This window comes from Erinaceus europaeus, chromosome 10 (assembly GCF_950295315.1).
Source record: "Erinaceus europaeus chromosome 10, mEriEur2.1, whole genome shotgun sequence".
In the NCBI taxonomy this organism is placed as follows: domain Eukaryota; kingdom Metazoa; phylum Chordata; class Mammalia; order Eulipotyphla; family Erinaceidae; genus Erinaceus; species Erinaceus europaeus.
In genome coordinates this window covers 82405748-82420602 of record NC_080171.1, presented here as the reverse complement: position 1 = coordinate 82420602, position 14855 = coordinate 82405748, and the positions used below count along the sequence as shown (strand labels likewise).

General features: G+C 42.0%; 1 protein-coding gene across 9 annotated transcripts in view; it reads right to left on the bottom strand.

Annotated features, from left to right (window-relative positions):
- Positions 1–11169, bottom strand: part of ZNF618 (zinc finger protein 618) — a 244126-nt gene extending 232957 nt beyond the window's left edge. For 2 of the 9 annotated variants that reach the window (XM_060200019.1, XM_060200022.1), the window contains exon 1: positions 10792–11089. In XM_060200019.1, coding sequence (XP_060056002.1) covers positions 10792–10824 — 33 coding nt within the window. In that variant the 5' untranslated portion in view covers positions 10825–11089. Of the gene's footprint in view, positions 1–2730; positions 2838–10791; positions 11090–11113 lie in introns of those variants that run through there. The other 7 variants (XM_016189842.2, XM_007526749.3, XM_060200010.1 and 4 more) reach the window with 6 other exon arrangements.
- Positions 11170–14855: the final 3686 nt, after the last annotated feature.

Sequence of the window (14855 nt, the reverse complement as noted above, 5' to 3'; positions counted from 1 at the left end):
TACATTATTGGAAACACCCACATCAATACACTTAAATGTCCATAGTTATTTTTCCCAACTGGTGAAATTTAAAAAAAAAATCTGGGGAGTTGGGCAGTAGCACAGCGGGTTAAGTGCAGGTGGTGCAAAGCGCAAGGACCAGCGTAAGGATCCCAGCTTGAGCCCCTGGCTCCCTACCTGCTGGGGAGTCACTTCACAGGTAGTGAAGCAGGTCTGCAGATGTCTGTCTTTCTCTCTCCCTCTCTGTCTTCCCCTCCTCTCTCCCTTTCTCTCTGTTCTATCCAACAACGACAACAAGAATAACTACAACAAGGGCAACAAAAGGGAATAAATAAATATTTTTTTTAAAAGTTTCTAGTATCCAAGAGTGTCTTCATTTATTCTCTCTGGGTATCTCAAGTGCCCTAGCTAGCAATACTTTGAGCCCAAAATAAAAACAAAATCACACCCCCTGCAGAATTTCACTGGCTGAAAATACCCATCCCCAACTCTCTACAAAAAGCAGTGGGGCTAGTAGGAGTCTGTAACTGAGAATAGGAATAACTACCCCCCTGGGTGTGCTGCCTTGGATAATAACGCATACAGTAAATGAGTCAAAACAATTTCTGACTTCAAATGTTACTGGCAAACCACAAGCTAGGGGCTTGCCAAGGGACACTCACTAAAGGACCCTTGGGCCTCCCCCACTTCATAAGAGTCATTTCCACCCACAGGGAAAAGAGCAGGTTTCTTTTCTCCCTAGGAATCACAGATTCCATTCCTGACACACACCAAGAGCCAGCTTCACTAGAAAGCAGGTTTTCCTCAGCAGACTGGGAGCCAAGCATCACCTGACTCTACAGATTCTCTTGAGCTTATAGATGAGAACTCCTTCTGCTTCGTCAGCCAAAATATTTATATCACTTTTCTGTCAACTCAATACCATACTCACCTCAGCCTTTTTCCTTTCCTTTTTAAGAAAAGAAAACTTGTCACCAACATAATTTTCCAGCTCACTGCTATCTATGGAGCATTTTCTGAGTTTGTTAACTCGTGTGCTACTTGCAGGAAGCCTGCAGCAGAGGAGTAAATGAGGGCTGTGTCAGGGGTCCCAGAATTTTCCTAGCTATGGCTATGGAACGCAACCTCAGATCAACAAGTACACAGAGGTTACACAGGCTCCTGTGCTAAATATGAATAGACATGGACCCTAGGTCAGATCAATGGGGTTTACAGTTAACGATACTTACATACTTATCCCATATTTGTGAGCCCTGATCCAGCTTTCTAGTCCTATTCCCAACTCTAACACTATCCTCCTAGATAATACTTTTAGCCCACCTGAATGTTATCTGTGGGGCCCAGGCAAAAATTAGTAAAGTCATGGGCCCCTTAGAATAAACCTAAAATAGACTTTCTCATTTCTTCCAACATATCCCCAAATCTCATCTGCTATATTTTTACCTTTAGGTTCCTGATTTGTTCTGCTTTATATTTTAGTGCTCTTCAGTCACCAAGTTGCAGATGCTACCATGACGCCAAACCTGAGCTCCCTGGAAAACAACCTCACCAATGTGTCCTGAAACCCTGCCTCACCAGAGCCCTACCCAAGTTGAAAAAGATAGAAACAGGCTGAGGGTATGGATTGATCTGTCAATGCCCATGTCCAGCAGAGAAGCAATTACAGAAGCCAGACCTTCCCACCTTCTGCACCCCATAAAAATCCTTGATCCATACTACTCAAAAGGGATAAAGAATAGGGACCCTTCTAATGGAGAAGAGGGTAAATGGAACTCTGGTGGTGGGAATTGCATGGAATTGTCACCCTCTTATCTCACAATTTTGTTTATTATTTTTAAATCACCAATAAAAAATATGAGATTTCAAGTTCTGACTTCTCAGTCACTGAAGACTCTGGCAAGTCTTCCACCTCCTTTTCCCCCTTTCTCTCCACATATGCCTGTACACATGTGTGTATGTGGGGGGGCGGGGCGGGGACAGTGGAAATGGATCAGGAAAGACAAATTGGCTTTATAGTCCATGCTAAGCCTAACTGACCAGAAGCATCACTCCAAGAAGGAAGGGCTCTGAGGCCACTGGTCAGACTCAATGGAAAAGTTAGCTATGTTCAGTTAGCACTGTTTGCCACAGTCCCAACTGGAAATGGTGAGAGAAGCCATGGTTAATACCTACTTACCATTTCTAGACTGCATGCTTTAAATGAAAAGGCGCCTTGCCCTTTACAAAGTTTTTTCATAAAAAAAATTTTTTTGAATAAACCCTAGACAGCAAAGTACCACCACCACCATCATCAGTCTCTGCTTTAGAGATAAGGAAAATCAAGTGCAAGAACATGAAGCATTTTGACAAATATCACAAAATGATTACATAGTGGAATGGAGAAGAGCTAAACCTTGCCCTTCAATATATGCTCTGTTCTCGCTACATGTAGAAATGTCAAATTGATGTTCTGTTATTGGTAGGACAGCTCATCTACGTGATTATACCAAAATGGGCCACCTCTTCATAGCAATCCACCTCCCTTCTACTGGTTACTCACACCTCTTAGATAAGGAGTCACAGTAAAGTCGTGAAACTCACCCAAAAACAGAGAAGGAAATAGGTGCTAATTTAGAGTTCCTGTTGCTTCCTCTTAAGATGAATTCCAACCCTCAAAGTACAGGTGGAGAAGCCAAGCCCAGAGATAAGTACGGCCAAAGACAGAATTGTGGGACTGGCATGACAACTCACCTGAACAGTATGCTTCCTTTGTCATCAATATAACCCAGATTTGAGTCTGGTCCCATCGGGCGTTGGGGAAGTATCAGTGCTATGGAATCTTTCACTCTGTCTTCTCTCTGTTTATTTGAGAAAGATGGCTTGGAACAGTGAGCTGGGAGACAGCTCAAATGGTAAAGCACACACCATGTTGTGTGTGAAGCCCTGAATTTCAATCCTACAAATACAAAGGAATTCCAGAGACAGTACCAAGGGAACTCCATGTTGATGGAGAGGTGCTGTGGTATATGTCTCTCTCTCTTTTCAAACTCTCCCTCTCTCAAGAAAAAAAAAAAAAAAGAACAGAAATGTAAGTCCCTAAGGTCACCTTGCTAGATGGCCGCGCATCCCCAATTTCAAGGTGCTTTAAATAATTAGATACATTTAGACTGCTGGATACATTATTCACTATATGTGTTTTTTAAGGAGGAAAAATAGAATAGAAAACTGGTGTGCTATAAGTATGCATTCACTATAAAATATAACCCAATTTCAGAAACTACAAATGTGTGAATGCAACCAGTAAAGAAATATGATCTACCTCAAGCTGGGTTTCTGTGCTTACTTGCTGAGATGGGCCATCAAGTGTGTTAGAAATGACAGTGATTCATAAAACTTACAGAAATCAAAATGAGCAAATAAACAGAATATCCTCATTTCTCCTATGAATTTTCCTTGAATCTTTGGCATCCACAAATCAGAGTCTAGCCAAAGACTGAATTCAGCTGAACATTAAATCACACAGTTTGCTATTTTACTTCTAAAGGGATCCATGTATCTGGGTGTTCTGTAAACTTCCTGATGTCCAGTTCCTAGACCCATGGTCAAACAAACCAGCACCCAGAACAAACTCAATGTACAGCTCAGTCCCTTCTACCCATGGGTCCCCATTTCTACTCCCTAGAAATGCTAAAGTCCATTTACCAGATGCGTAAAGTGGATAGTGATCCAAATGGCCCTCCATTCATTTTAAAGAAAATCCTTATACAACAGGATTAACAGGAGGGGAATGGGAAGTTTTCAAAAATTTCTCAAGGCATGGAGAGGCAAAGGAGCATTATCCTTACTTAAGGAACCCCCTGAACTTACTATTCTAAGGTAGGCTAAGAACTAGCCCTAAGAAAAACATCCATATCGCTTTCTAAGGAAGCACTAGTTTGACCAAATGGTCAAACTCAAATTAGTCATCTCCTCTTCACTAGATTCAAATCCAATTGATCTGAGCTTATTTCCCAAAGTCAAATTAAGTCATCAAATATTTATTGAGCCACTGCTCTGTGCCAGACCCCAAAATGAATAAGCCAAGATCTCTGCCCTCAAGGAACTCACAGCTGGCTGGAGACAGAATGCAAACAACTAGTTCTCATCTATGGGTCCATGGCATACAGAGCAGCTAGGAGAAATGAACTCCACCTGCAGGAGTTACAGAGGGTCCCACAATAGAGGATGTATGGGTGGTCTCCAGGAAAGCCTAGTTTCCCATAGAACAGAGATGAATGAAGGAGAAAGAGTGAAACAAATGAGAGGCCCAGCATGAGAGAAGCTCAGAGATGCATAGTTCACCTGGGATTTAGACTTATTCTCTTTAAAGATTGTGCAACTGGCTTTGAGACAAATCCAAAAATATCCAGAGGAACTAGAGTATCCCTGGAATGAAAGCATGGAGAATACTTTGGATGAGATTGTTTCATCCTAGGCTATTTTAAAGTCACGACCAAAAAAAAAAAAGTGTACATTTTCTGTTGTACAACTGGGCTGGTGAAAGACAAGCCACCAAGCTTCCAGAACTATCAATATTGCTGTCAGAGGAACTCAGTCTTTCCACAAAAGAAGAGCCCCCTGAATCAAAGAGTCAACTACATGCCTATGTTGCCCACCTTTTAAGTAGCACCTTCTAAGAACAGGCTATCTGTTCATACACAGGCTATTTTATATAACCCTCCCAATAACCTTTTCAGGGTCCTGGTCATTAGTTCTCTTTTTCCAGATGCAGAAGTTGTGGTTCAGAAGCCAAAAGTGACTTTTCCAAAGTAACATCAAGCTAACCATGCAATGAGGCTGGTTTTCAAACTCCACTCTAGCAAACCACAAATCCAATTTTCCATTTCACCATTTGGTTTGATTATCAGAAAATCTCTATACCTCTAACCTAAATTCTCTCCTACGGGGGTTTCCTGCTAGTTTCACACACAGTTCAGAAGTGGTTTTTATCTTGACCCCTATCCTCCCACTCATGCCTAGTTCAAGCCACCTTCTGTCTTCTTTCACCTGCATCCTTCTTTCAGACAATCACTGATTTACACTGACTGCCTCCTCCCACACCTGCACTTGTCAATGTCAAGGGCACACATGCTGAAACAAAATCCTGGAGTCACTAACCATCATTCTTCTCTTCTCCTCTCTCCTCTCCTCAACCCTCCCCTCCCCTCCTCTCCTTTCCTTGTCTTTTGCCAGCAAGGATATCACTAGGGGATCAGTGACTCAACAATCCACCACTTGCAGTGACTTTTTTTCCCCCTTCATTTAGGACAGAAAAACTGAGGTAACTCCAATCCTTGTGCATGACAATCTATGCACTCAAACAGGTGTATTACTGTGCAGCCTCCAAATTTGCCAATTTTAGCCAAAGCATTCTGGCCTCAGTCTAGCAGAAGCCAACTTGGGGACACAATAAAAGGGATATAAGGGGATGAAAGTCAGCAATACTACAGGCTGAAATGCCTCTGAGCATTTAGGGCTCAGGAAGTCCCACCAACAAAACCAAGAGACTTGAAGATGTGACACTTGCCTTCTGAGGATACCCAGTAACAACAACCAGATGGAACACTGGTCTGCCCCTATGTGTCCAATACAGAAGCCACTAGCAACATGTAGCTACTGAGCTCCTGAAATGTAGCTTATAAGAATCAAAATGTGCTGTAGGAGTAAAATACTCACTAGGATTTAAAGATTTAGTACTGACACTAAGTGTAAAGTACTACATTAATAGTTTTTGTATAAATGACATGCTGTGGTGATAGTACTGTGGATATGTCAAATTAAATATACTATAATAATACATCTTCACCTGTTTCTTCTTTCATTTGTAAAGGCATGAGTAGAAGTTTTTTAATTATGTATATTGTTGCACTCATGGCTTGAACCATGTTTCTAATGGGCAACACCAGTCTGACATATTTAAATAACAAGGAGACTAAAACAGCAACTGCAGAAGAATTTTTGGAATGTTTAGGAAGAGCACACACAGAGAAATATAGATGCACCACATCTGATTAAAATTTAAATATAGCACAAACTTGAACTCTCTAGTTGAAAAAATAATAAGAAATAAAATAAAATAAAAAACACCAACTCCTCTGCTAACCTGAAATAAAAGTAACTTTTGACTACTTTCCCAACCACACAGACAAAGATTCCAAATCACTTTAAGTCTATTTTCCAGCAGGGAAGTTGATAAAGATACTGCCTTCAAACCACCACCTGCCCTTTCAGACTAATTCAGGACCAATAAGAGTGCCTGCTGGCCTACCATGCAGCTGAGGCTCCTACACAAGCGGTGCATATGGTAAGCCTCACTTGGGAATAAAATATGTTCTACATGACATCTACCCGACAGGGTTCATGCAAAAGTCAGCGGGGATACTAAATGAGAAGTAGAAGCAGGACAGTGTACTTGCAGTGCATGACAGAGGAGCATCTAGGCCAGTACCTCCCAAACTCTTTTAGCCATTGACAATTCACACTTTAGCTAGGTTATGGCAAGTAAGGGGTACATTCATCACCCTGCAAACGACACTGCTGCCTAACTACTACCCCCCTATCCCCAGAATGTGAGGCCCTGGATGTGACCCCAGAATCCTTCTCAACACTGATATTCAAACAACTCTAGGCAATCATCTGAAGTCAGAATCAGAAATGAAATCTATTAATATCACTCCTGTTTTGCTCTAAAGTGGTCACTTTACAAAAACACAAAAAAACTGAGACTCAGAAAGAAAAAGTGATCTGTCCAAGGTCATAAAATAAGACCTGGAGAGAGTTAGGACTCCTGTGTACCCACAAAGTTACTTCAATTACTTCACCAGAGCGGGGACAAGAACATGGAAAAAACTCCAATTTCTACCATGAGCATGAAAAGTCAGCTTCTACATCTACTGAAAAAGGACAAGGAAGTTCTCATCACTTCACCAAGGAGAAGACATGAAGATTCTGAGGTTAGCTGAAACAGTAGGACACAAACTAAGTCAAAAGTGGGAATGAATGAAAAAAAAAAAAAAAGTGGGAATGAAAACTATAACTGACAATGGAGGAGACTTTAAACTCTATTCCTCAAATGAAACCAACTACAGGATGTTTATTTTCTAGGACTAGGGAGAGGTCAGCCTTACACTGACCAGCCATCTTTGTTGCTTTCCTTCTGCAAAGCAAGAGTTCTTTTTCAGGTTCACCTCTGTGCAGGGCTAAAAGTATTAAAAAAAAAAAAAAATCCTTTTTCCTAGCTTGGTCCAAAGTCTATAAAGCAGGCCCTTGAAATTTCAGATCTTATTTAAAAAAAAAAAAAAAAAAAACAACTCCTCAGGTAGAAAAGCAAAACATTAATAAGAGTCTCCACTGTGAAACTGTGCATAACTGATCTTTCACCAAAATAACTCAGCCCATCATCAAATTACCACCCCTCAAGTTCAATTTGCCAGATTTTTTTTACCCAGTTTATAAGGGAATGTGGTGAAAAGACACAGGCTAAGAAAATTAGCTTGTACCTCCATCTCTTCCATTTGAACTAGAAGGTGAGTGAGGCAAGACCCAGGTCAGATCTCAATTTAGAAAGAATTCTGCCAACAGAAACAAAAGAGAACTGACCCCGCCCCCAAAGAACAATCATGCACCTCTATTTTCTTAACAACAACATAATCAGAATAACCAATTTAAGAAAGAAAAAAAAAATCTACACAACTGAAATGATGTTCCATTTCTTGCCAGGCTCCCTTTTAAACTGTAGAGAACACAACAAAATTTCAACAAAGCGGAATAAGGGAATCTGAATTGTGTGTCAGGATTTCCAGGATACACAAAGGGTGTACAGCAATATTTTTATTCCTTGCACTAGAAATAACCTGTTATCTACAACCCTGACTTTCTATTTTGTTCTTGTTGTTGTTGTTATTGTTGTTGTTGATGATGATGATGCCCAGTAGGGGGGTGGTTACCCACTCCTCCTGAGACCAGCCACAGCTCCTCTCCATCACTTGCTAAATTCAAGCCTACTGTCTCATGAGGCCTCTTGAAAATTATAAATTCCTGGATTGTGCAAGGCATCGGCCTAAATAATTCAACATAAAATGATAAAGTTTAATTATGGTACTTAAAAAAAATTCGTTCTAAATATATCAGAACGTGGCCAGTGATCCCTGAACAATTTTATTACTTAAAAAAAAAAAATCTACCAAATGCAATGGCAAAGATGGGAAATGCCAAACCTGCCAAATATATTTCACAGAATTTGTACCACTAGAAATCTGAAATTTCTACAAACGGGGACTGGAAATCAAATTCATCCTTGCAATGGCAAGGATGGGAAATGCCAAACCTGCCAAATATATTTCACAGAATTTGTACCACTAGAAATCTGAAATTTCTACAAACGGGGACTGGAAATCAAATTCATGGATTGGAACTACCATCTCCTTCAAAATCAGCTAGTAGTTGACAAAAGGGACATAAGGTCTCCTGTCCCCATGTGGCCCACCATTGGTCCCCATCTGTGGTCCCACAAACGTCTCACTCTGTGACTTTCAGAATATTTCCCCTCCTTTTGAAAAGAAAAAAATTAACTTGCTTAAAAAAAAAACAGCAAATTTAATTAGGTATAAATTCACCAGAAATGACTCTTCAACTTTGGGTGGGTCCTTTATTTCCACTCAATCAGTATGTGTTTTACTAAAATGGACATTTTTGTTGCACCTTCATTTGATTCACTTCCAGGTGACAGAAAACTACATCAAACACTATTTACACATATGCTTTCATTTTCCAGAGGCAAGCACTACCTTAGAGCTTTTGTTTGTATTTTAAGTTCTTTCCTTCAAAAAAAAATAATTTTTGGTGCTAGAATCAGCTGAATTTGGTGTTTTACCCCATTTCTTCAGCAAAGTAAGTGTTCTAGTACAGAAAGTGGATAAGAATTAGAATTTTCATTCTCTATCCTTCCTTATTCTATTTTCTGTTCTTCGTAGCCAGTAAAATTTGTGCTTTTCTTCTAAAAAAAAATTACAAATTATTCAAAATGATAAAAGCTAATGAACTGCTTTCCCTTTGAAAGTAATCAAATTTGTGAAAAATAGTAAATGTTAAAAAGCTACCAAGCCCATGTCACAAACCAAGAGGCCTTTTTATAGAAACCAATCTGGATTTAAAAAAAAAGAAAATCATAAAATTTTCAAATTGAAAGAGTGAGCAAGCAAAGAGAAAGAAAATTTACTTTCTCCCAAAGAATCTTCAACCCTTGTCTTTATCAACAGATTCAGTTCCATGTCATAAAAAAATGAGCTTCTGAATCCACTGTTAGTTTTTTCATAATAATGTTAATTATGCATCTTATTTTAATGGCGGTCTCTCCTACAAATCTGTGGCTACTCAATTTGTATAATGTAATAAATTTACATTTTTCCCACTGACTATTGCTCAAAAAAGATCCCTGACATTTCCTGGATAAAACAACAACAACAAAAAGAAATGCCTAGTCCTTTCAGGAAACAAAATCAGAAAACAGTCTTAATTATTCCATCACAACAAAAAATATATAATACAAAACCCAACAAATGCAGAGAGAAAAATAGAATTTCACTCTAACTTTTCCAATTCTGTTTTTCTTTAGAATCTTGAGGTATTAATGCAAATACAAATGAAAAAAAATTAACTATAATTCTTGGGTGTGTCCAATGCCAACATTTTAGTCTATTTTGTCTTTTAAATCCTTCTTTCTTAGAAATAGTAAAATTTTAAATATTGTCAAATGTTGAAATTCATCCCTTTTTGCCCGTTGAGCTAAACAAGTTTCAAATTACAATGAAGTACAATTTCTAATTGCTTCATAATGCCAATTCTTCCAGCTTTCCCTAGACTCAACAATTTCCAGCCTTTCCTCATTCCAATTAGTTTTTTTCCCAAACTAAAATGAGTTGGACAGTCAAAATGACTTTGGTTTTAGGAGGTTTTTTGGCTTTCTTCTCTTCAAAAATTGAATTCATTCAAATTCTAGCTTAATTTTCATTTACATATTATCTGAATTTGGCTTCAGAAATAAAATTTGTCTCCATGTTCCTAGAAAGATCAAAATAAAAAACTGCATCCCCAAAAAGGAAAAAAAAAAAAAGAAAAGAATCTTTCTCCTCTGCCTTGTAGGGAAAACTTTTGAAAAAATAAGAAATAAAAAATATTTTTCAATTTTAATTTCTTTTTTATTTACAAAATAGTATCCTCTAGGTGGCGTCGTTTTAATGGGAAAAAACTATCGTTTGAAGAAAAATTAGAAAAAAAAATTGAGAAAGGAAAATATGGCCTAAAAAAAAAAAAAAAGACTGTTGTAAAGATGGGGAGCCAGGAAGAAAGGGCCTCCCCAGGGTCATCAGGGATCCCAAGTGCAGAGACGGTCAGGGAGAAATTGCAAATTTGGAGAGGAGGGGGGAAAAACTGAAAGGGGCTGCATTTTTGCAAAATGTGAATTGTCCAAACTGAAATGGCTGCTCTGTTCTCTCGCTGCTTTGTTTTCTGGGCTCCGGTCCGAGTCCAGAGCTGGAGGGGGAGCCTGGTGGGAGCCCGAAAAGATCCCCTTGCCACCCCCACCGTCCTCACACACCGTGGTGCTCCAGGGGGGGCTCTCCAGACCCAGAAGCTTCCGTCTGCGCCCACAAAAAAGCCCGCAAACGTGCCAGGCACTTTGCATTTTGCAAATCTTGCAATGAAGTGGCGCAGCGCCCCGGGCCCCGGCCCCCGGGGGTCCCCCGCGCGGTGCATGCCCCCGGCCCCCTGTCGTACCTGCGGAGCCGCCGCGCCGCCCGGCTGGTTCATGGGTCCGTGCGGGAGGAGGCGGCCCCGGCGCGTCCTGCTCCTCCCGGGCCGGGCTGCTGGTGCGCGCACAATGCGGCCGCCGCCGCCGCCGCTCCCTCCTCCGCCCGCCCCGCTCAGGCCGGGGGGGGGGGGGGGGGGGGGGCGGGGGCGCTGGGGGCGCACGGGGGGGCCTCGCCCCCACCCCCGGCCCGCACCCGCCGCCGCCGCCGCCGCCGCTGCAGCAGCTGAGCTGACCCTAGCGGGGCTGCCACCGCCCCCCGCCGCCCTGCCCGCCCCCGGCCGGCCTCACCGCACGGCCCGCGAGCTCCGGGCCTCGGCCTCGGCCTCCGCGCTGCCGGCCTCCGCGCCGCACACAAAGCCGGCCGCCTCCGGGGCGCGCAGCTCCAGCCCGCCCGCCCGCGGGCCCTCCAGCCGCGGCACACCCGCCCCCAAACTTTCCCGCGCCGCACCCCAGCCTCCCCGCGCCCCCACCTCGGGGCCCGCTCCGCGGCGCCCTGCTGCCCTCCACCAGTTCCCCAGCCCCTCAGAAAGGTCATTTTCAGGTTTGAAAAAAAGTTTGGGGAGTCACCTCTGGGTGGGACTGAAGGGGTTAATGGGAACTCTTCTGTTTCCCTCCACCCACCCAACCACCCCAAAAAATATCAGACTGATGTTTTAAGTAAAGTTTGAAGATAATATGAGTGTATGGAAGAATCAAAGGACTGAGTGGAGGATATTCCTATTGTCCCTAGCCCCTGCCACCCCTCCAGAAAATTCCAGTGAAATTTGAAAAAGATCAAACTTTGAAAAGCTGGCTCTATGTCAGGCAGGCAGGCAGGCGGGACTAAGGGGGCTATTTCTAGCCCCCCAATCAGATTGATTTCTACAATAAATATTAGAGGATCTGCTTTTATATGAAATGAGGGAAGAAGAGAGCGTTTTTATCTGCTTCTGTCAATTTTGTGAAAGAGCACACTTGTTTTAAAAGTAAGTTTGCATTGGCCCTATGTAAAAAGGGGGGAGTTGGGGGAGCAAGGGAGGTAGCCCCTCTTACCTATTCCTCTATTATGTTACTTTTAAAGAGAAAACTTTGAGAAACTTTTTTTATGTGAAGTGGTGGAACAAGAATATTTCTGTCCAACCATCCTAGAAATTGAGTTGCTGCTTTTTTTTTTTTTAATTTTGAGGAACTACCTCCTTGTGACTTGGGAAGTTTTTAGGGGGATTTTCAGTCCTTTTCCTCACCCTCCTATAAATATCATCAAGATACATCAAGAGAATACATTGATTAGTGGACCCACCCTCCATCTCTCCTAATTGAATGGTTTTTAGAACAAAAGTCTAAGAGATGGGGAAGAAATAAAAGTTGAAGAGTTGCTCACATATCATAGGAGAAAAATCTATCTTGAATGCCCCCCCAAGAAAACAACATAAAGATACTTCCTAAAAATAAAAGTATTGGAAATTAAAGGTAAACATATACCTTTTCTCTCTGCAACCACCAAATTTTTTGTTTGTTTAGTATTTAAAGCGAAAGATCAATATGAGACCAGAAGGACTGCAAAAATGCTTTCCTTAACTCCCAAAAAAGTTATTATTTGCTAAATGTCAGAAAACTGAAGGACTGTATTGGAAGACACTCTCCCTGAAAAATGAAAATGTAAGGATGTAGCCCTACATAGGAGATACAGAATTGAGAGACAGAGAGAGAGTAAGAGAGAGACTCTTCTTCCAACACACCACACACACACACACACACACACACACACTATGAGGGATCATTTACCCACGCATTCCAGCCCTCCCTGAACCAAATGTTGGGCAGTTATTATAAATAAGAAATGGCAGTTTTCTTACTAGTCTGGCAAGTATGTCTATCTCATAGTGGTCTGGCCACTTTTGTCAAAGCTGGTGTAGATGCAGATATCTCCACTCTGGAGGGTCCACTCCTCCCTGTCTCAACAGCATCATAAAAGGTCTGACTTGAAATCAAAGTTTGAACTTGTATTCCTGACAAAGTTCATTGTCTAGATGCCAAGGAGAGCAGGACAATCTATAGAAATTAAGGAAGTTGGGCTCCTTTGAGTTATGGACATAAATACCCCCCAACCTCCACCAGCCTCTCATCAGGTCACTGAGATCTTGTTGCCAGAAGAGATGCCACAGGTTCCATCACTGTGCCAAGGTTTCTGTGTCAGTCTCAATCCCGAGTTCCTCCTCTGCTTAATAGAGCCATCCATACCTGACCTCAGCCCTGGAATAGTAACTGGGCCCAAATCATGTTGGTCTCAGTACCCACATAAAAAAAATAAAATGTGCCTTGGGAGCCAGGGAAGCATGAATTGATGGTCACTGAGCACTACCTCCATGCCAGACACGTGTGCCAAGTCAGGCTGACACATAACAGAGCAAAGCATTGCTTGGAATAACCCTGCTCAAACACTAAGTGAGCCTCAGAGTCACAGGGAGGGACTGTTCAAACACAGACTGCTAGGCCCCACTGGGAGTTTCTGATTCAGTCACTCACAGTTTATGGCCAAGAAGTGGCATTCTTAACAAGTTACCTGACAATGCTGGAGCTGCTGACCTAAGGAGCACAATTTCTTTCATTCTTTTTATTTCAGAGAGACGCATGAAGGGAGGAAACAACACAGCCCCACTCTACTATCTGTGATTAAGTTTCCCCCAATGCCTTGGTTCCCTCATATGGTGTCAGATCTTAAACCTGACCTCTTCACATGGTGAGGCACATATTCTACTGGGTGAGCAATCCATGGTCACTATGGTCTACATTTTAAAAACATTATAATATAGAGCCAATCCCAAAATGCACAGCTGCAGGGGGGAAAGGCAGTACCCAAGAGGGCATTTGCTAAATGATACATTGTAGGTTGGCAACTAGCTTGTAGACACATCCTTCCTCTCCTGTTATTTTTCAAATATTTATTTACTTATCAGATAGAGACGGAGAGAAATTGAGAGAGGAGGGGAAGATAGAAAGGGAAAGAGTCAGAGAGATACCTGCAGCCCTGCTCCACCACTCATGAAGCTTTCACCCTGCAGGTGGGGACCAGGGGCTTGAACCTGGGCCCTTGCACACTGTAATGTGTGTGCTTAACCAGTTGTGCCACTATTTGTCCCCCATATCTCCTGTTCTTAAAGGGAATCGTCTATCTAGATGAGGAATTCTTAAATGCACACTTGGAGAGATGGGGGGCAGGGTCATAACCTAAGCAACTGTATGTCTTAAGCAAATGTCTGAGAGAGATCTTTGACTTTCATAGGTACCTTAAAAGGGTCAATAACCATGCTCTGAGGTGATCAGAGTCTATTTCCAGGCCCTTGTAGCTTGGAATACTCTCATGGGCCTTCTCAGCCTTTTCTTTCTAGAAATACTGACAACTTTTTTGTTTCCCCAGCAACTATAAACCATAGGAACTGGGCTTTCTCCTCTATCAGCACATTTATGCATAGTCCAGAGTGTTCTCCACAGCACCATGGAAGGCATGTCCCCACTCTGGAGGGTTTGTTGTCCTCTCTGTGTCTCAAGAGGGTCATAAAAGATCTGACTTGGAATCAAAGCCTGAACTTGTATTCCTGACAAAGGTCAGTTTCTAAATGCATACATGTATTTCCCAATATGCAGTGGTATCTGCACAGAGCTGCAAATTAGCTGCATTTAGGAGGCTAAGAGTGTTTGGGGCCAGCAAATGGGTGATGGTGCACCTGGTTAAGCACATACATTACCATGCACAAGAAACCAAGTTTGAGCCCTTGCTCCCCACCTGGAGGGGGGATGCTTAGGAGCAATGAAGCTGGTCTGCATTCCCTCTCTGTCTGCTCCCCTTTCCTATCAAATGAGAGAAAGAGAGATAGAGAAAGAGAGAGAAAAAATAAAACGGAAAAAGTGGCTGCTGACAAAAGTAGATTTATAGTGCTGGCACTGAACCACAACGATAAAACCATGCTGACAAGGAAAAAAAACAAAAAAAAAAAAAAAAAGGAAGGAGATACAGAGGGAAAGAAACCCAAGAATTTAGTGAGAGTTCCAG